The sequence below is a fragment of the Marmota marmota genome, unplaced genomic scaffold (assembly GCF_001458135.2).
Source record: "Marmota marmota marmota unplaced genomic scaffold, marMar, whole genome shotgun sequence".
In the NCBI taxonomy this organism is placed as follows: domain Eukaryota; kingdom Metazoa; phylum Chordata; class Mammalia; order Rodentia; family Sciuridae; genus Marmota; species Marmota marmota.
The window spans coordinates 29,583,505-29,607,193 of record NW_026000082.1 but is presented as its reverse complement, the minus strand read 5'-3'; the positions used below and the strand labels follow the sequence as shown (position 1 = coordinate 29,607,193).

At 47.0% G+C, this 23,689-nt stretch overlaps 1 protein-coding gene across 3 annotated transcripts in view; it reads right to left on the bottom strand.

Moving 5' to 3' along the window:
* Csmd2 (CUB and Sushi multiple domains 2) overlaps positions 1-23,689 on the bottom strand; it is a 546,044-nt gene that overhangs the window by 232,069 nt on the left and 290,286 nt on the right. For 2 of the 3 annotated variants that reach the window (XM_015485297.2, XM_048815793.1), the window contains exons 10-12: positions 20,625-20,746; positions 4,423-4,526; positions 3,561-3,673 (exon numbers count right to left, since the gene is read on the bottom strand). The exons of the other annotated variant lie outside the window; for it this stretch is intronic. In XM_015485297.2, the coding sequence (XP_015340783.1) occupies positions 3,561-3,673; positions 4,423-4,526; positions 20,625-20,746 (339 nt within the window). The remainder of the gene's footprint in view (positions 1-3,560; positions 3,674-4,422; positions 4,527-20,624; positions 20,747-23,689) is intronic. 3 annotated transcript variants of the gene reach the window in all.

The window sequence follows — 23,689 nt, the reverse complement described above, 5'->3', positions numbered from 1 at the left end:
CTGGGAGCTCTCTGTGACCTCAGATCACTCCTAGGCTGGCATGATTATCTCTGTTTTATGAATGGGAAAACTGAGGCTCAGAGACACCACGTGGCTTTCCCTGGGTCACCCAGCTGGGACCATGCTGGGATTCACCAGATTGATCCATTTCCAGAGTGTGTTTGATCCTCCCTGAACCTGCTGCCTCTGTTCCCAGGACCTGACACATCCATAAGGCTGAGTCAGGCCTCTAAACTCCCAGGCTATCCTTCCTCATTTGTCATGGGTCCAAGAAGTCTTGCTGATGCCTCGTCTGTGACCAGCATTCACACCATGTACCTTTTTAGACCATGCCTGGGACTCACTGTTAACGTAGCACCCAGCATAGTACTGGTCACGTGACAGGTGTTTAATCAATACTGGCCGAGAGCGAAGTGGACAAATGAACTAATTAACAAAAATTCCCTCCTCTAGTGAAATGAAACCCCAGCTCATGATACATGGAGCATTTGATTGGGGCAAAACTTTGGCTTCTATGAAGATTTTTCTAAGGAATTAAGTTTGGTAACTTTGGGAGGCTCTCAGAATAGGGGATAAAAACATGGGCTTTGAGGTTGAGACATGTGCTGGATTCCCAGCTCTGCCACTTGCCAGACTCCTGTGTGACCTCAGGTGGGTTACTGCACCCCTCTGAGTCTCAGATGCCTCATCTACACAATAGCAGCCCTGGGAGAGCTGTCAGCAAGACATTGCTTTTCAAGCCATGTGTAGAATGAATTTTCTCTTTAACGAAGGCTTACAGGGAGAGAAAGAGAAGAAGGGAGAGAAAACAGAGATAGGCCCTCCCCCTGGCATCTCCTACTCCATCTGGGTGGTCCCTGGGGCTGCCCCAAGGTTCTGCCATATGACATTGACTGAGAACCCTGAAAAGATGAACATGAAGCTTCCGGCACATGGTAGGCTCTCAAGCAAAGTCTCTTTTGTCTTCCAAAGAAGGCACACCAAACAGATCGAATGCCTCTTTCTCGTGTGACAGCCCTTCAATATCTGGGCCCAGCTCTCCATTCTCCCAAGTCTACCTTTTCCTCCATAAACATTCAGGGGTCCCAGACATTTCTCACAGGGATTGGCGGAGATCCTCTCCTTAGCCATCCCACGCTGACTCTTTGATCCCTGATCAGGGAAGAATAAAGAACAACTAACCCTCGGGAAAAGCTCTAGCAGCTGATTTTAAACATTGCTCCTGCTTCGTCGTATTCTACTGATGTAGCTACATCCTTAACCATGTGAATTCTACTTTAGATAGGGTCTCTCTGCTAAATTGCTAAGACTGGCCTTGAAATTGTGATCCTCCTGCCTCAGCCTCCTGAATAGCTGGGATGACAGGTATATGGCATTGCATGTGGCTTGAAACCCAGACCTTTTTGCAATCTCAAGCAACTGATACTGTCATCTCTTTTAAGCTCGAACTATTTGTGTTTTATTTAAACCATTGGGCAGATCCAGGGCATGTAGATGACACAGGGTTATCCCTCCCATGTTTGGGAGCATGTGCTGATAAGCATCCATGGAATTGCAGAAACGGGGGGGGGGGGACTTAGAAACTTTGCATCCAAATCTGTTCCCATTTTCAAAATACTGAGTAATGACACAGGACCTGCATCAATCTCTTCTGATTTCCCACTGGGGGCTCTTTCCATGACCATACAGCAACTTGTGTATAACTATGTATCTGAACAGCTCATTCATTTAACTACCTATATAGCTTTGCAGTTTCCAACATTTTAATTTTCACAGCTTTGATCTAACAAACTCTGCAGATATCCCTGTGACCTAGGTTGTATTGTTATCTCCATTTTACAGATGAGAAAACAGCTCAGAAACGTTCCAGGACCTGCCATAGAGTGGAAAGGGACAGAACCAGGATTTGCACTTTGTGACCCATTGTGTCCTCTGCCTGCTGCTCTGCTTCACCTAGACACGTGGCTCCCTATTCTTGGAACATTGCAGCCATCATCTTCCCCTGGGGGACACAGTAGGATGACAGTGTTAGCATAGGAAATATGGGCTAGCCTCTTACCAGTTGATTTGTATCTCCCAAAAAGTGACGTTAAAGTTCTAAATCCTGGTCCCTGTCGGTAGGATCTTATTTGAGAATAGTCTTTTAGATATAATCAAGTTAAGACAAGGTCATGGTGGAGTAGGGTGGCCCTTCATCCAATATGCTAGTGTCATTATAAGAAGTGGAGGAAAGACACCTAAAAATGTGATGAAAAAGGTAGAGATTGGAGAGACACGGCTGTAACCCAAGGGATGCCAAGGACTGTCAGCCACCAGCCAAAGCCAGTAAGAGGCAAGGAGGGACACTCCCCAGAGCCTCAGAGGAAGCACGCTCTGCTGGCACCTGGAACCAACCTCCAGCCTCCAGATCATGCTAGAATACATTTGTTGCTCTAAGCTCCCTGGTTTGGTTGGGGAAGCCCCAGCACCTAGTGTACCCAGCTTGGGAACAATACAGCCCCTGGTACAGGAAGAACCTTTGGAGGAGCTGGTGTGTAAGACACACTAAGCCACGCCTCCTTGCCCCTGTTCCCTGCCTTCTGTCTCTTTAGCAAACATAAAGTTGTTTTGAGGACTTAGGGCTCACTTCCTTGGTGAAGGGTGGCTGATCCCTGCCCTGTGCTCCCACTGGCTGTCTGGGCCGCCATCTTGCTTTTACATTCATTTGTTTCCTCAGTCTCACTGCTACAGCAGAGGACTCAAGGCCAAGCCTACATCTGGCACATCTGTTGCCCTAGGGATGGTCTAGTGGCTGGTACCTAACAGGGGCTTAACAACTACTGGTGAAATGTCTTCTCCCTTTTTTGGGGGGATGGACATTAGCAGACATTGGCCAACAGGAGGTCTGGAAGCTCATGGAGGGGCGATGGTGGGATAGCACTTGGGCCCCAGAGTTTGTATGAAATTTGTTTGCATGAAGACCCTTGCCTGCATCCTCCTCAGGCTACCAACAATGGTGATGTCTATCCTTAGCTCTATGCTAGAGTCACTCACTCAGCACCATGATATCCAAATCAGGTGGCTTGGGAAGATAATGTCCCCATGTAAAGATTTTAAAAATAAGAGAGGCTCAGATAGATTATGGGGTCTTTAAAAAAGTCCACATGAGCCAGGTATAAATTGGGCATGGGATTTTTATGTGAATCTGGCACTTGGGCTCAACATTTTAAGTTAATTATCTCAGACAGTCCTCAAAAGAATGTGGGAAGGAGCTAGGGCTGGGGCTCAGCAGTAGAGCACTTGCCTAGCACGTGTGAGATCCTGGGTTTGAAACCTGCATCACATAAAGATAAATAAATAAAATGAAAAGATACTGTGTCCATCTATAACTAAAATAAAAAAAAAGAATGTGGGAAGCCCCCAAATAAAGGAGGCTGGATTTCAGAGAGGCTGAATAATATGCCTGATGAAGCTGCACAGGGCGGAACTGGGATCTGAACCCAGGATTTGTGACTGTAAATCCAGACCCCAAGTCTCTGGCATCTGCAGTGAAGTTTTTTGGGCTCTCCAAGGACAGTTACCTTCATATGAAGCCTTGAATCCCAGGGAGCTGCCACTGCCATCGGTCTGAAAGAGGAGCCACATTTGATGATTGGTGCTGACGATGAGATCTGGGACCGATGTACCTGTCAGGCTGTCAGGAGAGAGAGATTCAGAGAGGTGCGCCCCACCATGGCACCTGAGTAAGATGACTCCCCAACTGACAACATCTCGAGATCAGGGGGCTAGGCCCGCCCTGAGGCCCGTTGCCTCTGAAGCTGGGCCACATGCACCAAAGGGCAGCATTCCCCAGCTCTCAGGTGGGTCTACAAGTGGTGGCAGAGGAGAACTCATTGGCCCCAAGATCAAAGGCCCAACATAGTGGAATCATAGGACAGCCTGCTACTGTCCTCTCCCTTGACTACACCACACCACAGGGGCCTTCCTCCACTCAGGAAACGGGGTCACTACTTCTATCTGATCTCGATTCTCTGGAACCTCCAATCTCAGGAGTCAGATAGTTGTGAACATGCTTCCCCTGGCTCCGTGGGAGGTCGCTCTGCCGTGGGGGGCCAGCTCTGGAGTAAACCCCGCTGGGCAGCAGATGCACGCGGGGTCTGCATAGAAGCAGGCAACCATGAGGGAACCCCAGCCTCGCCCTGGCCTCGAAGAGACTCTGGGCACTTCCCATGTGAATTCCCAGTGAGGACTTGGCCCAGTGCTCCTCCCGCTTGGCAGGAGTAGAGACAGGCAGAGGACTCCTGCTGAAGCAACCACAGGGTCGCGTGACACGGTCCCTGCTGCAGCGAGGTGTGGGAGCCAGGGAGGACTCGGTAAGTCCCACCCTCAGCCAAGGTCCCAGTGCCGTCCCAGCCTCTGGGTCACACACAGCACTTCACTTACATGTAGAGAACTGTCTTCTGGTCCCCATCCTGCCCACCGTCCCCGACAGTCAGGGTGTCGTAGCCCCTCTCCAAATCAAACTCCTCGAAGGCCAGCTTGATCACCTAGGGGGGAGCAGAGGGTTAGCAGGGGCAGGGGCAGCGGGGGAGTCTCCCAAAACCTGGAGGACAGCAGGAGCTTTCCTCATTGGGTCCTGATGTCCACAGTCACTGTAGGCATACGGACCATTTCTGTGCCACCCTTAGGACTGTGAACTATTTCTCTCTAGGCCACATGTCCTCTGGGGCCTCCTGTGTCTGAAGAAGTTCATGGCACAGCTGCCTCATTCCAGGGCTGTCAGAGCAGCACCAGGCACATCTGGCCGGCTGAGACGGGATTGGACTCTGTCTTCAGGCTCTACTGCATAGAAATCCCTGGGGGCTCGGTGGCAATATTTTAAGCCACATGTGGAATCTCGGTTCCCTTGCCCCCAGGGGCCTGGAGACGCCTCCGCTAGTCTTTCTCTGCCTGCTTTTCTCCATCCTTTTTGTTTGTTGAATAAATAAATGTTCTCAGAAGGGGATTTTGACAAGATTCCTGCCTCTTAACTTCTCTCAGGCCTGTCTTCAACAAATATTTACCAGCCATATGCCAGGTCAGGGGGCGGAGCTTTCACAGTGAGCAAGACACTGTCCCTGCCTAGAGTGACAAAGGGGTCCAAGAAGTAGACTGAGAAGCACAGTATAGGTGACAGGGGGCTACGGTGGGGACTGGGGAGCAGAGAGGAACCTGCCACTGGGGCAGGAGAGGAGGCCACTCTGTAGAGGACCTGGTGTAAGAGGTCCATACTTCTTGGACCCCTTTGTAGAGGAAGGCGGCATCTGAGGGAACTCTGATGGCTAAAGACTGTCAGACCAAAGTGTGTGGCTGGCAGAGGGAGGGGACACTGTGAGAAGGAGTTCCCAGGGCCTGCGCTGTGGCAGAGATGGAACATTCCGGAATGATCTGTATGGTGTAATGACAGCTCTACCAACAGGCACAGCTGCCAGCTACCTGGCTCCAGGGACCACGCAGCTGAGGCTTCAGTGCAAGGAAGTGACTCCAGAAGGTCCGGAAAGCAAGAAGTGTGCCTGGAGCTGGGTCCCAAAGGTCTTATACCTGTCCCCTGAAAAAAGTGGCTTTGCTCTGGAGGGAGGTGACATCATCAGGTTGGCAGCTGGGCAGAAGTGAGGCGAGTGGTGAAGAAGGTTCTGGGCTTTGGGGTCAGCGCAGGTGAGCAATGGAGAGCGGTGGTGGAGAAGAGGTCAGGGCCTAAGGACATTCAGGGCTTCGGGGCTGGGCTGGGGTCGGGGTATCTGGGCCGATGTGCAGATTTCTGGCCCATCCATGAAGACGGGATGCACAGAGTCACTCACTTCTAATGTTCAATCTGGGTCTCTTTTTGTCCATTTCTAACTGGCTTCAATTGACAATGACCTTCCCTCCCCCAATAGGGAGGACAAGGTGGCTTGGCTTTCTACTCTACAACCCAAGGACTACACGATCCCTGTGGATATTTTTTTCCTTCTTGTGACTGAGGCCTTCTGCAGGTTTCCTCTGTCCAAACTCAACAGCCCAGCACCCTTATCCTGCCAGGATGCCAGCAGAGCCTCACCCCTGGATGCTTCAGGCATCTCAGAAGCAAACTGATCTTGTACCCATTGATGAACTTGGTGCCCTCGGCATAGATGTAGGGCAGAGAGGAAAATCTCTGGCTAAGAAGAGACCTAAGTATGTGAGCAGGTCTACAGGTAGACACAGGGGAGGGAGCAAGCTCATTGGCTAGGGAACAGGTCAAGGAGCTCTCTGGAGGAAGTGAAGCCCAGGCTGAGTTTGGGAGGTGAGCCAGAGGAGTCCAACAAATGGAGGGGAAAGCAATCCAGGCAGAGGGGGCCGCAGAGGCGTGGAGCAGTATGGCTCTTTAGAGACTTGTAATGAACCTGGAGTTGTTTAACGGAGAGGGAAGCAGGGGGTGGCAACCTAAGGGTAGTGAAGAGGAGCCAGATTATGAAAGCTGTCTTCCACGCTAAGGATTTGGGGCTGTGTCCTAAAGACAGTTATGGAGAGTTGTAAGCCAGGCCTGACATGAGCTTTCTTCTTTAGGAGCAGCAGCACTGAGGGATGTTGGAAACCAGCAATTGCTGGGTGGTAGCGATGGTCCAGAAGAGGAGGCGATGTTAGTAAGGATGGGAGGGAATTTAACTATCAATAGTGGGTGGGAGGTTCCTTGGCCCTTTTAAGTTTCCCAACTAGAATGTTCTTTGTTGGCTAGTGGCTTCATCATGGAATCCTCTGCTTGGGCTGGAATCCCCGACTGCCCCCCAGCCCACCCCCTGTGGTCCTATCATGCAGAACATTTCCTGGAGTCTCATTATCTACCTGTTACACAAGGTGGGGGACCTCTGCATCTGCTCCCCATCACACGGCCTGTGTGACCACCTGAGCTCCTGGGCATCCCCACCGTGATGGCCTAATCAGGAGCAGGATTTACTCAGTCTCTTCCCTCTCCCTCTTGCCCCCTGACAAATTTCTCTCGGTGAGCTCTGACTGGTGTGAGCTCTCTCTGACCACCCTCTGCAAGATGGGTTCTCCCTGCCAACACCTTCTGCTCTTCTGTTTCAGGACTTACCTACTGGGCTGTGATCTGTCTGTCCACCTGCCCTTCCACTAGACCAGAGACTCCCAGAGGGCAGGGACAGGTGACATGCCCTCTGTACACTACTGCGTGTCTGTGTGCCAGGCACACGTCAGGGGCCTAGTGAATATTGGACGGCACGATGTTTTCCAAACCCTTCCTGATCCTCCAGCATGGACAGATCGCCAGGCTCTGGGATCCTCACTGCAGTTATCATTTAGAGTAAAGGTGGGCAATCATTTCCTGTCAATGACTAGATAGTAAACCTTTCCCATGGGCTCTCTGTTGGCCCTGTTCAGCTCTGTTGGGATAGTACGAACACCGCCATACACATGTTCTTGAGTAGGTGTGGCTGCGTTCCAATAAAACCTGATTTACAAAACAAGTGATGAACTGGATTGGGTCCACAGGATGTAGTTTGCCAATCCCTTAATCCTAGACAAATCATCTTTTCTTATTTCTTCACTGTAAGAAGGGACACTAACTCTGTTGTTCCAAGCTGTGAACTCAATGTAAAACTTAGCAACAACAATGGCTACTTTGTCTCCAGTCCTGGAAAAAACACAATAGCTACATTGATCACCTGCCTTTTACAAATTTGGAAAGCCCAGGCACAGAGAGTTTAGGCAACTCGCCTAGGCTCACACAGCTCAGAGGCAGAGTAGGACTTACACCAGGCAGCTAGAGGCCAGGCTCTTTGTCACTTGGCTGCACTGCCTCAGAGTATCCCAGCAAGGTCTCAGGTCCGAAGGCAGGGACCATGCTTGTCCACAAAATCTCCCTTAAGCTCTTTCCGGATCCTAGCAAGTGCTCAGCAAATACTTGCTGTACATAAAATGCCAGAAGGAGATGGTGGCTTCTGCAGGAGGAGGGGCCTGGGCTCTGAGGGGACTAAGGCTGTGCTCTGTCACCAGTCAGCCTCTTCCAGCCAGACCCTGGGCAGAGGACACCGCTCACTAGGCCATCTCCAAAAAGGGAGTGCATGATTATTAGGCCTGTAATGGGAAAATATTGCTTTGAAGGCCAGAACCCAGAGCCATAAAATGATTCACATCACTGGTTAGCACTGCCATGGATGTGAACCACATTTCAGAGCACTGACCCTAATGGAAGAGTTAATTACACCGCGCAGCACATAGCACTGCGGCCTCAGGACGGCCCTGGTGCACCCTGTAGTGGAGCTTTTTTTTTTCCCCTTCTCCTCTGTTTTGGCCATTGTTTAAAGACAGGATCCTGTAATGACTCATTAACTAACATGCAGATCAATCAAGCTCACAAAGCGCATTTGAGGCAGGAGAAATAGAATAGCCATGATCAAAGAGGCACATTTGTATACAGCTCAGACACCCAACTTAAAGCCATTGGATAAATGAATAAACAAACCCATCGTCCAGGACGTAATCGCTGAGCACCTGCCATGTGCCACGCAGTGGGCTAGCTGCTGCCCATAAGTTATCTGGCTCGCCTGACAATTCAGCGCAGAAGCTAAATGCCAAGGGCACGGTGCAGACGGTGAGTGCCGAGGACTGCAGAGGAGAGAAGGATGGAAGAGGGTGTGCAGAGGAGGTGGGTGTACTGGGCCTGGAGGGTGGAGGAGAGCATGGGCTCAGACCAGGCCAGGCTGTCAGCGTGAGAGGGAGCAGAGAGCAGGCAGGGCAGCCGAGGCAGGGGACGTGGGGCTGCGAGAACAGGCTGCGTGATCTGCAGTTGGATTCTAAGCGGCCGAGCATTCAGGCTGGATGTCAGGGTCAAGTTGATGGGAAGCTGTCATTTAGTGTGAAGGGAGGAGCAGAGGCGGAGGGTCTAGGAGGGAGCTGGTACAGTGTCCAGGAACAGGGAGGGTTTAGGAGGAGCGTGAGCCTGTATTCGTGGTGAACACTGGGGAGGGGACGGAGGGCTGGAGTCTAGACCCTCACAACACCTGCTCTGGGATGGAGTGGACCTTGAGGGACTGCACCTGGGCCCTGGGGAACATTCCCCCTTCCTAAGCTCAGTCCAAGACCAGCCAAAGGACTGGGCTCCAGGCCTGTCGTCCTGCGCCCAAGGTCTGGGTGAGACTGCTGCGGATTCCACAGCTCAGGTGGTTGTTTGGGAAGCCGAGTCCCCGCGGACCTGGACCAAGGCTGTTTTGTCTCATGAGTGTTTTTCTACAACAGCCTCTAACCGGGGGCTCTGCCTCTGGGGCCCATCCTTCACTCTGTTCCCCAAACTCCCAGCGCCTCACCATCCTCTAGAGCAGGGACTGGAAACCGTGGCTTTCAGGCCAAATGGGGCTCTCAGCCTGTTTTCACGCAGTCCCTAGAGTTTACATTTTTTTTTTTTTACATTTTTAAAGAGTGAAAAAACAACACCCTGCAACAAAGAACTCATATGGTCCTCAAAGCCTAAAATATTTATTATATAGCTTTTTACAGAAAAGTTTGCTCTCTTCTGCTCTACAGCAATGGTTTTCAGACTGGGTTCCCAGGCACCCCAGGATTTTATTAAAGGTGCTTCAGGGACCACCTCAAGTTGGAGAACAAGCAAGAACTGTCAAGGCCCTGCTTCCATCAATATGGCTCCCTTTTGAGATAGTTCACATTGTGGGATTCTTTGACAGACATGTAGTTACTTACTTAATGTTTTTCCCTGTACTCGCTCTTTCCTAGGGGAACCCTGGCTTTCTGGGAGTGTGGCATTGTACTCAGCCAACTTTGTAGCTAAGGATGGATCCGTGACAGAATTCTGAGCAGTAAGACTGAGCTAGTGAGTCCTCAGGACATTCTCCCATCTTTCTCTTTGCTTTTCCTGGAATACAAATGTGAGGCCTGAGATGGGACAGCCTTTTTGTGATCATGAGGAGGAGAATCACATACAAAGAATGATAGAGTGGAAAATACAAGATCCTGGAGCCTGAGGGAACTGCCAAACCAGCCCAGACTGTCTGTCTCTGGATCTTTGGTTTGTGGAGAAAATAAAATACGTGTTGTTTAAACTTCAGGGGAAGAGTTTGGCTTTTCAGAGCTCCTCCCCCAATCCCATGCCAATTCTACCTCCTTCACAGTTCCCCAGAACTCATCTCTGAGCTCCAGAGGGTCGACCTTGACCCCTTAGCCCTCTGCAGGCTAACGCTGTGGTTAGTGGGATTCAGCTCCTGCAGGGGAGGGGACTGGCTCTTCCTGGGTACAACCTGAAGGGTGCCTCCTGCCTGGGGTCAGAGCAGGGCTGGAGAAGGAGCTCCTGGGGGTGGAAGAGGGAAGCCAAGGTGGAGGCTGAAGACTGAAATCTCAGGCGCTCCAAGAAAAGCCTCCCTCCTGGGGTAGGGACTGAGAACTCCCAGAGGTTCTGGAACTTCTGTCAGTGCCTTGGGTTAGTTTCGGTGGTTCTGAAAGCAGTTGACCGTCTCATCCCCATTTCCTTCACTCCTGATTGAGTGGCTCATCCACCCACCTAGTCATTGCACAGTTAACACGCATTTGCAGGTGCTGGGCTTTGGGGAGACATGGGCAGGCAGGATGAATGGGCCATGGACCTCAGACACCTCACGTGGGAGAGGAGGCCACAGAGGGCCTTAAGTACATGGAAAATCTATGGTATGTGAAGGGCTCCACAGCACGGGCAGGGGGCAAATCTAAGGGGCACAATCTTAGCCAGGAGAGCAGGTAGGTGTGTCTCCAGCAACAGGAAGAGTGTGTGGATGCACCAGGGCCTCGGCCAGGCTGGGGCTGGAGGAACGCCCCCAAGTGAGGTAAAGGGAGACCACTGTGTAAAGGAAAGGAATCAGGTTTAGGAGTTGGGGGAGGCCATTAAAGGGTCCCTCTGGAGCTCCCTAGGCAGGAGGAGCAGGCATCAGAAGCATCCAGGGGAACCTCTCTGATCACCAGCATCTCACACAGGGCTGGCACAGGAGAGAGGTGGGTAAATGTTTGTTGATTGAATAAGTGAGAGAACAAGTGGACCATTTACACTCATGGCGATCACTTGCCTGGAGAGAGAGCTCTTCCTTGCTCTTTGCAGTCTGCAAAGTGGAGAGAGGCTGGATTCACTCCAGGAGTGAATAATCAAAATGTTGTTATCTTTGACTTTGAAGTTCAAGGAATGGGCTTTCCTTTCCCTGCTTCTTCGAGGTCCCTCCTTCTGCCCTCCCCTCCTCATTCTCTCCCTCTCTCGGGCCTGTCTTGCCTTCTTTTCTAGCAAGGGTGGACTGACTTTCCCGATCCAATTCAGAGGCTCCTATGCAAATTGAATCACGTGTCTGCAGTTCATACTGAGAAGTTGGAAAATAGAGGCAGATGTGTGCAGGTGGGGGGCCCCCGACACCCGTCTGGGTTTCAGTCCTGACCGCAGAAATGTCAGGACCTCTTCTGGCTTCGTCCCTGAGGCTGAGCCGAAAGGTCCTCACAAGAGGAGGCCCCAGGACCACGGCCTGACCTCAAGCCCAACATGGGTGGAGATGGCACCGGGGCTGCTCCTCCTTCCCCGAGCTCCTCTCTGCAGAGCCTGATGCTGATGCGGGGAGAAAATAAACAAAACCCCACCCCTGCCTGCAGGGTGCTCCAGGCTGTGGGGGAAATAGATGCTAAACACAGCACAACATGATAGGCAGGCAAACCAAAGGTGCCCAGAAAGGCTGGAGGACAGAGCAAGGGGCAAGAGCTGGTGGAGTCCAAAGGCTTCTGGGAAGAGGACTGTATCTTCTGGGAGTGGGTAGTGGGGACAGGATTGCCTGGAGGAGAAGGGAAGGCCTGCTGGACAACAGTGCCCAGGCAGAGCTCTTAAAGGGCCAGGCATGCCTATGAACCAGAGTTCAATGTGGCTGAAGCTGGGGCTGCCTGAAGGGAGTTGGGGGATGGGCCTGGGGGATGGCCTATGTTTTGCTGGAAGGAAGGGACTGTGATTTCTCATGTAAGCCTGGCTGATCAGGGTCACCAGATGCTCTTTAAAATAAAGCTACCAAGCATGAGCCCCAGACCCCCTGAATCATATCTTTGGGAGAGGATTAACCTTTAAAGTCTCCCCAGGTATTTTGGCTGATGAGTCAAATTTGGCAGGCAGATATTATATTAATATTAACATCCGATAAATATTGCAAGGACAAAGAGGAGCCCAGCTGCTGGAGGAGGGTGAGCACTGCCCAGGGTCATCCCTATCAAGGGAGAGGAGGGAGGCCGCATGTGCAGGAGGCCAGCATCGTTGCTCTGAGGCTTCTTTTTCCTTTCCTTGAATCCACCAAGCCTCTGGAATGGATTAGGGTGCTTTTATTTTACTGAGTATAGTTAAACTGCGAGCTTTCCTCCCCAGTGTGAACAGGTTTCTGGTTGTGCTCAGCTAAGATGAGGTTCCCGCATCAGGTTCTTGACCGTTGTCACATCAGAGCCTCTGCTTTCCTCTCCTGGGGCCCAGGACATTCCCCAGTCCCTTGAGGCACAGCTGGAGGAGGTCCTACAAGGGAGATGGAGTTCCAGGAGGAATCCTCATGTCCACCCAAGTTCAAGTGTCTGAGGTGCATAATCCTTCCTTGATCCTGAGGAGACCAGGGACGTGCGTCCCACTCCACACTCCTGCGGGCAAAGTTCTCAGCCCTGCTCATGACAGCATCACCTCTCCCTGAAAAGGGACCCCTGCATCCTGGACCCCATTTTCTTCTCACTTCCTCCAGAACTTTCCTTCTGTCCGCTTTCTCCCACATTGTCACCATCTCGGTCCCCTTGCTCTCTCTGTTCTCAGCCTGCACACAATTTTATTTCCAATATATCAACAACCTGACATCTTAGACTGTCCTCAAGCTTTCTCTCCATCTCCTTCCTCACATGCTATTGCCCAAATATGTCCAAAGGGCTGTCTATACTCATGGCCTTTGATGCTCACCTCCCACCAGCCTGCTCCCTGTCCAGAGCTACCTGTTGCTAACCCCAGAGCTCCATTCTGAAGGGTCTCCTGCCAAGGCCAAAACCAACAGTCTCTTTCAGTCCTCTTCCATCAAACACATCCTAGTTGCAAATGTCCTGTTTCTGCGTCATATTTTCTTCCTATCTCTCCAACCACTCCTTCTGTTTCTTACACCTATAAGCATGGTTCCCGGATCCATTCTAAATCTTCTTATTCTCTTCATTCTTTCAAAAAAAATGTTATCCATTTCTTAGGCTACAATTCCTATCCATGTGCTAAAGAGATAATGCCCAAATCTTTCTCTTGAACCCAGATGTATTCAGAGTTTCCACCCAATATATCCAAATGCTATTGGATGAACCACAGATACTTCAGGTAGACCATATTCATTTCCCTTTTGGCCTTGCAAAGCCTGTTTTTCCTTTTGCATTCCCTTTTAAACTCTCCCATTAGTCCAAGCTAGAAGTACTGAGTCATCATTCATTTATTCACTGACTAAATACATACTGAGTGCCTACTGTACGTCAGGCATTGTGTTGGTCCTTTGAGATACAATGTCAAGTTCAACTTCTCCTCCCTCAACCCCTACATCCAATCAGACACCAAGTTGCATTCCATCTCCTCAATCTCTCTCATCTGTTTCTTGCTCCATGTCTGCAAAACCTTGGTGGATGCCTCTATTTTTTCTCCTTGGGTAGCTGGTCTTTCTCCCCTCCTTCCCCAGTATCCTCCTCTAGTTCCCTTCAGTGCTGCCAGAGTAATCTTCTGAAATCTCGAGACTTTCCCACTATTGCTCAGTTAGAAGAGAGGAAGAGGGCATGGCTCTGGTGCTTTCTAGCTCATTCCAGTGCTCCTAATTCCAGTTCTTCCATCTTCTCTGAGACCTTGTTCCATCCAACAGCATAGCATGGCTACTTAAGTGACTGAGCTCTGGAGCCAGAAAGAGTTGGTTTCAATCTGGCTTTACCAATTCCTGGCTGAGAGCTATGCCTGTTTCCTGACCTTTGACCTCTCCATGATCCAGTTTCCTCATCTCTCAAGTAGGTCTATTAAAAGCAAATTCATTGTGCTATTAAGAGAATGAAATAAAATCATTTACACAGAGGGCTTAGCTCAGTAGTTGGCACAGGGTAGACATTATTCAATAAAAGCTATTACTGTTGTTAACAACAGTCTAACACTTCCAGCTTTAAAAATGTCTGTTTCAAAATAAGACCCAAACATCTTTGTCAGGCAGGCAGGCTCCTGTGATCTGGATCCTGGTGACCCTCCGTCTTTACCTTGATGCCAGCATGTTGAACTATTTTCAGTTCTAAGACACCGTTCGTTCCAAACCTCAGGGTCTTTGCCCGCACGTCCACTTTGAGACACTGATTTCCAAGCCCACTCATCCTTCAGGACTGTCCTCAAATGTCACCACCTTTCTGAAAACTTCCCTGACCTTCCCATTAGTGGCTCCTTCCTGGATTTCCCCTAGTACTCTGGATACACTGCCATCAGAACTTGCTTGAATTCTATTTTTTATGTACATGCCATCTTCAGTCCTCTATGTGAGATCCTCAGAGGCAGAAGTTGTGCCTGTATTCAGTGAATGAATGAATGAATGCTCATCTCTTAAAACATACTGCCAACTGTTCTTTTCTAGCTGAAAGAGATACCTGGGGTGGGGGTGGCAGGACATGCCCATGTCTCGCGTGTGGACCAGTGCCATCACAGGGTTAGGAACTGCTCCTGCTTCCCCCATTGTATGACCCCTTAGTCTTAGTTTCTACACACTCCTAGTTGCATTGTGGCCTATTGCTCCCCACCTGGTGCCAGGATAGGATGGGGCTCCCTCAGCACTTCCCAAAGACCACCAAGGACCCTTGGAGATGCTGGGAACACTCTTTGCATCTAAGGGAGTATCCTTCAAAGGGATGGGCCTCAGAAGCCCAGGCTGATGTGATGTCTCCAGGAATGTCTGAGAGTGACCAGCAAGGCCACTGACCTCCACACACTGGCCTAGTAGAGGCCTAATTGGAATGAATCAAATTGTTTCTTAGGAAATTCCCAGGCCTTGCCTAGAATTCCCCCAGATCTCATCAATATCAAACAAAGATAAGTGTCTTTGACAATGCCCAAGGAAGAGCCCTCTGGTCAACAATCCAATAACCTCATGGTAGAAAGTCCTTCTTTTGGTCTTGCCTCCACTCTCACCCAGTGTGGCTGAAGCATCCTTCCCCAAGACTAGGTTCACCGTGAAATGGTTTAAGAAGAAGTGAGTCCTTTGTAAAATGCTGTGCAGAGGAGATCTGCTTCCAGTGTTTCAGTACTGTGGCCTCGGGCACTTGAACCAAAGGATTTTGAAGTGTTAGGTAAAATTTAGAAAGAGAAAAACATCTTTTTACAAGTTAGTGTTATGGTTTGAATAGTACGCTCCGAAGCCCAAGTTCCCCACCTGACTGCATTTGGAGATGAGGCCTTTGGGGAGGAAGTTGAGGTTAAATGAGGTCAGAGGGGCCAAGTCCTAATGAGAGAGGATTGATATCCTGTGCAGGGAGGAGGAGAAGGCAGAGGGCTGTCTCCACCAGCGCATGGAGGAAAGGCCATGTGAGGGCATGGGAGGAGGCGGCCTCAGCAGAAAACAAATCTACCAGCACCTCGATCCTGACTTCCAGCCTCCAGAAATGGAAGAAAATGAATGTAGTTTAAGTGACTGCCCGGCTGGGGTGTCCTGTTACAGCAGTCTGAGCAGACTCACCTCAGGAGGAATTCTGGGAGCCCACCGCACAGGGAGGGTAGGGACCCAAGGTGGAACTCGGAGCATGAGGTCGGCTTTGGCCTTGAGTGCATGATAAAAAGCTGGTGAATTCATCTATCAAAATGAATTCTACTGTCATGTACAACTAAAAAGATTCAATCAATAAAAAAGGAGAGTGAAATTAAAAAAAATAAAAATCTGATGAAGCACCACTTTGGTTTTCTTGGATTCATGGAGAAGAAGGGACAGGAGCCAAAGGCCAGGGCCTTCAGGGTACAGATTCTATTAAGACACACCTGCATAGGATGGGGGGGGGTGGGGGGAACTAGGAACAAGCCTGTCTGCCTTCTCTCACACGTCCCTACCACTCTCTGGGAAGACCTGGAGGCTCCTTCTCCGTTGACAGGGAAAGGAGAGAAAATAGAAAACTTCTGCTGAGAATCCATAACTGCTCCTGGTTGGCAGCCTCTATGTTACTTGGGGGGTTTAAAACCCTCATGCTGAGAACTTGGTCTGCAGGGGTTTCTGTCTAGTGATGACCTCAGCACCAGGCAGAAGAAAATGCAGACCTCCTCTGCAAGAAACCACCTTCTACTCAGGTCACAAAGGATTTCCAAAGAGCTAGTTGATGATTCTAGTCACACAGTTACCCAATAAAATTACCCAATAAAAAAGGAAACAGGGTTCTGGGAGAACCATGAAAGGGCAGAAGAGACCACAGAATCGAACTTGCAAAGATCTCAGATATTAGAATTAACACACATAGGATATAAAATAAATAGGTTTAATATATTTAAAGAAGAAGGATCCATACATATCAGTAAGAATTGAAAGACTGTAAAATACGATTTTCTTATTTTAAATGTTTTCCTGTGGATTTTTTGATTATATAGATCTATTTTTAAATTATATATTTCTACCATTGTCATATAATAAAAAGATTTTTTCAAAAAATTAAAAAAAGAGAACATTTGAAAAAAACAAACAACCAAATAGGATTTCATAAAATGAAAATTCTAATATTTTGAAATTAAACTAAATCTCAAGTGGGTGAATTTAACAGAGGTTAGATACAGCAGATCAGAGAATAAGTAAATGGAATGAGAGGGAGAAAGTATGAGAGAAGTTAATAAATAAAAACATATAGAGTGAGAAGGATGCATTTATCTTGTCAGACTTCTGGAAGAAGAAAGGAGAAACAACAGTTGGAAAGATGATGGCTAAATATTTTCCTGAGCTGATAAAAGACATAAACTATAGATTCAAGAAGCTTAATGAATTGAAGCAGGATGCTGAAAACTTATACTTCAACAAATTGGAAAACCTAGAGGAAATGAATATATTTCTAGACAGATATGATCTGCCAAAATTGAATCAAGAGGATGTAGGAAACCTAAACAGCCTCATCATTAGCAACCAGATAGAAGCAGTAATAAAAAGCCTTCCAACAAAGAAAAGCCAAGGACTAGATGGATTCCCAGCTGAAGTCTATCAGACCTTTAAAGAAGAATTAACACTAATGTTCCTCAAAATTATTCCATGAAATAGAAAGGGATGGAACACTTCCAAATTCATTCTATGAATTCAGGCAGGGTGAATACAAAAATACTCACACATAGACATGACAGTGAAACTGCAAAACACGAAAGACAAGAAATACATCATAAAAGCAGCCAGAAAGATGTCAAACAAAGGAACAACAATCAATGGAAAGCAGCAACGGAAGCTCGAAGGCACTGGGACAATATCTCCATGTGCACGAGCACGTGAGGGTCTCCTGAAAATCAAATGTACATGGAGGGCCCGTGTTCTTTCAAGAATAGGGGGAAAGAGGTATTGGAAATTAAGAAGAACTAAAAAAGTTCACTATGAACAGAAAAAATGAATTCTAAAGCAGGCACCTTGAGCAGAAAGTAATTCCAAAGGGAAGAACTGATATGCAAGAAAGAATGGTGAATGAAGAAATAGTAATATCTCTAGGGTGTTTTAGGGTAACTGTTAAAGAACAGAAAAAATTCTATAATTTAAATGGTCTCAATTCTCTAGTTAGAAAGATAAATTATTAGACTAGAATTTTAAAAATACAGTTATATGAAAAACATATAAAGCCTAAGTAAGCAGAGGTTGACAGTAAGAAAATGGAAAAGATTTATTAGACAAAGACCGAAAGAAAGCATATCTAAGAGCTGAGGGTGGGGAAAGCTTTAAGGTCAAGGGCATCACTACAGATAAAGAGTTATTACATTGTTATTTTAAAACTGTTCAATTCTCCAGGAAGATAATTCTTAACTTGTACGCTTTAATGACACAGTTTTGAAATTATGTAGCAAAAAATTGACAAATTCAAAGAATTACAGACAAATCCACTATGGGAAGATTTTAATTTTCCTTCTTTTGCAGTGGATTGATCAAGAAAACAAACAAAAATATCAATGAGACTATAAAAGACATAAACATTATTAACATTCTTGATGTAATGGACATGTTAGAAGAAAAAACTGTAATTTTTCAAGTACATATAGAATAAATGTGAAAAAAATCATTTCTCATTCAAAAAGCACATCTTAACAAATTTCAGATGATTCAAAAACAGACAAGTTTCTCTAAACACAAGTTTTATAAATAGTAACAAAAAGCTAGAAAAACCTTGTTTGGAAATTAAGAAATACTTCTCAATGATTGAAAGATGACACAATAATAGAAATTGGAAAATACTCAGAACTAAACTATTATAGAATTGCAGGCATTGAAAATTTTGTAGGAAGGTAACCAAACTTGGTTTGGGAAGGGAATTTATAGCCTTAGATACTTAAATAAGAGTGAAAAACATAATGACTTATGCATCAAAATTAAAATGCTAGATAAAGAACAACAGAATACAATTGAAGGAAGGAAATAATCGAGAGCAGAAATTGATAAAATAGAAAATAAATATATTAAAAGGAGTATTGATAAAATCAAATTTGGTTCTTTGAAAAAACTAACAAAGATAAAACTTCCTGGAATATTGATTTAAGAAATAAGCAAAATAGGAATGAAAAAGGAAACAGAAACACAATAACAGGGATCAGAAATATAATGAGATGGACACACAACTTTATAGCCAATAAATTTGAAATATTAAATGTTAAATTAATATTTAAAATGGCCTCAAGAAACAAACACACAGATGACCTAAATAATTCCTTAGTAATTATATGTATCAAATCTATAGTCTAAAATCTTCCAACGAAGAAAACATCAGGCCCAGAAAGTTTTCTGAATAATCCTGCCAAACTTTCAAGGCAACAGTCATATCAATTTTCTACTAAAAGCCCAAGGGACAGAAAGAGAAGAAATATTTTCCATGCCATTTTATGGAACTCATATTATTTTGGTACAATGGTAATGTGAAAACAAACAAAGAAAACCCTACCAATCTCACTAACAAAAACAAATTATTAGATAAAATGTTAGCAAATTAAATAATGTCACCTACACAAATGCCAGTACGAAATGACCAAGTTAGGTTTATTCTAGGTCTGTCAGGTTGGTTTAACAGAAAAGCCGACCAGTGTAATTCCTTACACTAGGAGAATAAAAAAGAAAAATCAATGATTGTGTCAATAGATACAGAAAAATAGCTTGATAAAATTTAACATCCTTTCTCAATAACAGTTTGCTCTGAGCAAACTAGGATTAGAAAGAAACTTCCCCAATTCTAAAAGGAGTATCTGGAAATTAAAAACAAACTTCAACAAACATCATATCTAATGGCAGAGAAATAAAAAAAAATTCTATTTAACATCAAACAGTGACAAAATTGCCCACCATCATCACAATGATTCATTATTATATGGAAGGTTCTAGTCAGATCAATGAGGCAAGAAAAATAATAATTAAAAAAGGGCAGAAGGACTCAAAGGGAAGAAATAATGTCATCATTCTCTGGAGATGATGACCATTTATGTAGAAAACCCCCAAGAATGTATCCAGATAAATGATTACAACAAGTTACTCTATATAAAAATCAAAGTACAAAAATCAATTGCATTTCTAATACCAACAAGAAACAGGTAGAAAATGCAATTTAAAAGGTATGACTTTTAATATAGTTAGGAGTATCTATACTAACAAACAGAAGACAATTAGGAGTTAATGTGTTAAAAAATGTATATCTATGATGGAAATAAAAATAAAAGCACACAAGTTTATTGAAAGCTGTTAAAGAAACCCTAAGCAAACAGATATACTATACTCAGGTACTAGAAGACTCAGTATCGAAAGACAGCAATTCTCCCGTTGGTCTGCAGTTTTGATATAATTAAAAGAAAGATTCACCCAGGTTGTTGGGGACCTTGGTAAGATGTAAAAATTTATAAAAGAGAGCAGAAGACCCAGGGAAAAAAAAAAAAGGTAAACGGGAAATAAACATATGAAAAGATGCATACAGCAGTGATAAACTATACACAAAATAGATGGATTTCGAGTGAAGTTGGTTAGCACACAGTACATACAACGTGATCATGTTTATATGGATCAAATGCTGGCATGCAAAACAATCCATTTAGGGACATTCACTTAAGTGCTAAGTATGAAAAAAAAGCAAAGGAATAATCAACACACAGATGAGGCAGTGCTTACCTCCAAGGGAGCAGGGAAGGGGCTGGGATTGGTGACAGTCAGGTGTCACTAAGGTGACTGTGACTTTCCCCCCCTTAAGCTGGGAGATGGCTATGCAGGCATTTGTTGTGTGATATTATTTACATATTGTTTATATTTTATGAATGATTTTATTTATTCAATACGTAGCGAAAAAAAAATAAACAAACAAGTTTAAAGGAATTGTTTGCAGAGAAGTTACACCACCAGGCTCTGTGTTTGAAATCCCTCGTAGACCAACTGTCCCTGACTTGGCGCTGCCCACAGGACCCCCCACCCACCCCACCCCAAGAGCCTTACCTTGGCGGGGTTGAGGGCTGTGATGATCCACACGCAGTGCGCGTTGTTGTCATATTGAATGGGGAAATTGGGGGAGGTGATGATGCCTGAGGGGCCTCGAAGGTGGGCATCACACATGCGGGCTGCGGAGAGAAGACAGGAGACAGGCCTCTTCAGTTTAGACTAGGTCTAGTCCCCCTTCCCGCCTCCCACTTCCAGCCCAGAAGAGACCCAATCTCTATAGTCCCACTCCAGAAATAACCTGCTTCCTGCATCCTTCCCTGATAGCTCTCAGCAGGCTCAACAGGGGATCACAGTCTCTGGAGCACTGGGGTAGGGGCGGGCAGGCCCCACAAGCCTTGTCCTGCTGCTCTGCAGGCAAAGATGCATTTCCAAGGCAGGTTAAGTTCCCTGAAGCTCCTGCCCACATCCTTCTCTCCACTGAGATCAAGCAGCTCATCTTCAGCAGGAGGGTGCAGACGTGTTGCCCTCAGCTGGTTGGGTGAGGGCACCTATGGACCTGCCTCTGTTCACCTGGCTGTTTCCCTATTTTCATTCGAGTTCTCCAAACAGTTAGTGCTTTACTCTGGACCCAAGTCTGTTTACCCAGGAGTCTGACCCCTGCCAGGTCCTGCCAGCCCTCAATCCCTCCATCTACAAAACTACAGGCCTCCTGAACTAGAATCCAGGATGTCCTTGTCAAGGCCACTCCACTAGATCTCAAAAGGCCTGTGCCCAAGGACTCTGCCAAGGTCCCTGACTCAGCCCAGTGCTGGGCACCAGAGTGACTTCAGTGCCAACCAAGTAGTTTCCAAATCCTTCCCCACACTCAGCCCAGGCCCGAAACACGCTTTTGCCAGGAAGTGTAAAGATTCAAGGTGAATTAGAAGAAGTGCTCTCCTCAAGTAGATATAAAGTGTTATCAATCACAGCTTAATCTAATTAAGCTCTTTAAAATAGCTTCTAAACTAATTAGATTAAGTAGTGATTGATCACAGTTAAGGTACGACATTGTATCTAGGTGTTTGCTTTCTTTAAAAACGTGCACCCGAGTCCCGGCCACTTCATTCTTCAACGTTAGCGTGCAGCTATTTTAATAAAGGGCCCTAGGAACCTGCTTTGTCGCTGCCCACATGGCAATTTATCCTAATTGTGGGCAAAGTGCCTAACAGGAAAGAAAGAGTGAGCAAACTCAACAGGCCTAAGTATATAAAATGAAAGTGGTGTCAAACCTGGTTTCCACTGACGAGCCCAAATGTCCTGGAGCTCCTCTCCACGCTGGGACAGGGCCATGATAAACCTTTCCCGGGAAACCCTTCCCAGGGTCTGGGAGCAGGTTGCATGGCTCCCAGAGGTAATGAATCTCTTCCCGTCTCATGTACTCATTCACTCCAACATTTATTAAGTGCTTATTACGGTCCAGCCAGAACATGGGGAGAGAAAAATGCCCGACACCATTTCTCCTCTCTAAAGGGCCAGAGAAAATGTGGGAAGCAGGCATGGGAACGTTTACTATAGAGCCGAGCAAGAGCTGCAACAGGGTTGTCTGCAAGGGGCTTGGGTAGGAATCGCTCCCTCCTCCCTGTAGCTCAGTCCCTCTGCAAGCCCCTCCTTCCAGCGGCTCAACCTGTCCTGCACCTGGGGGATCCCCTGCTCCCCTGGGAGGAGCTCAGATATTGACTGAATCGAGTTTTGACCCACACCCCTTCCCTAGTTTCCCTCACGGGTCTCTGATTTCTCCTTTAATCACGTGCTGAGAAACTTAGATGCACAGATGGTACTTGATGCCCCCGGGGCCCCAGGGCAGGGTGGCATGGTGGAGAAGAGGTGAGCCTTTGGGGCTTACCAATGTCCCAGGTCTAAGTCCATTTGCTGGTTGGTTAAACCTGGGTAAATTAGAAAACCTTTCTGATTTTGCTTCATCTGTGAGTGATAACAACTCACGGAGAGGAGGTAAAGATGAAATTATATGAGATGATGGACGTGAAGGCTCTGCCCAGAGCCTAGGACATTGTTAGTATTGAACAATGGGGACCCAGGACTACCAGATCAATGCCATGTTTATCCCTTTCTCTATGCCTAAGATTTCTCTCAAGGCTAAGGAGCTTTTTTTCCTGCCTCTCCTGAAGTTTCTTTATATAGGCTTTTTCCTTTGACTGCACTTGAGACTGACAACATCATTAAACCAGTTAGAATAAGATAATGAAAACCCAAACCACGATCCCATCCCATGGCTGCAGAGAGGACCTGCGGATTCAGAACTCTAGTCCTGCAGAGAATCCTTATAAATCTCCGCCAGCACCATCTTCCACCTCTTCTGGAAAATCAGATCTGGTTGCCAAAACCCTCAGCTTCAGACTCAATTTATCCTGCACTTGTTTCCAAGAATTAGATGCTGTTTGCAGTCTGTTGAAATATGCTGGAGGTAATTAGAGAGAACAGGTCAAAAAGGCATTTCCCACTTTAAGGGCTTGGAGGGGCTTAATTAAAATATTACAATCTGCAGTTAGCACGAGGCACCTTAAAATAGGCTCTGAATAGAGCTTTAGCTACTTTTTTCCCTTCACTGTTCGGGCAGACAGTCTTCCCCCTGAGCAGCCAGCTCCTGGGATCCCACCAGCAGGTGGAAAAGCTCCTTACCGGGACCCAGATGGGCTGGCAAAATGGTAGGTACTCAGACAACGTCTGAATCAATGAGTGAACGTCTCTTTGTGTTTCTCTGTTTGCCTTTTCCTATTGAAGCCTCCTCTGAGTAGCTTTCAGGAGAGACTTCTGGGCTCTGCGCCCCTCCCCCTCTTCCTCTGGTCATCACTGTGCCATATAGTGGGAGAGACCACTGCACCCGCGGTCAGCGCTGGCACTGGAGAAGGGAACTGCTTGCTCCCAGAGGCGCAGGAGTCCCTCTAGCCTCCTAGATTTCCTCCCCATCATGCTCCTCCTGGCACCATCTGCCTTCCCATGCTTCTCCTACCACTGATCTTCCTCCTGCCTTGTCCACTGTCCCCTGGAACCATCTCCCCACCACCCCCAAGGTGGAAAAACCCCTTGGGGTGTTGTGGCTGCACCATTTTTCAGAACCTCCTGCC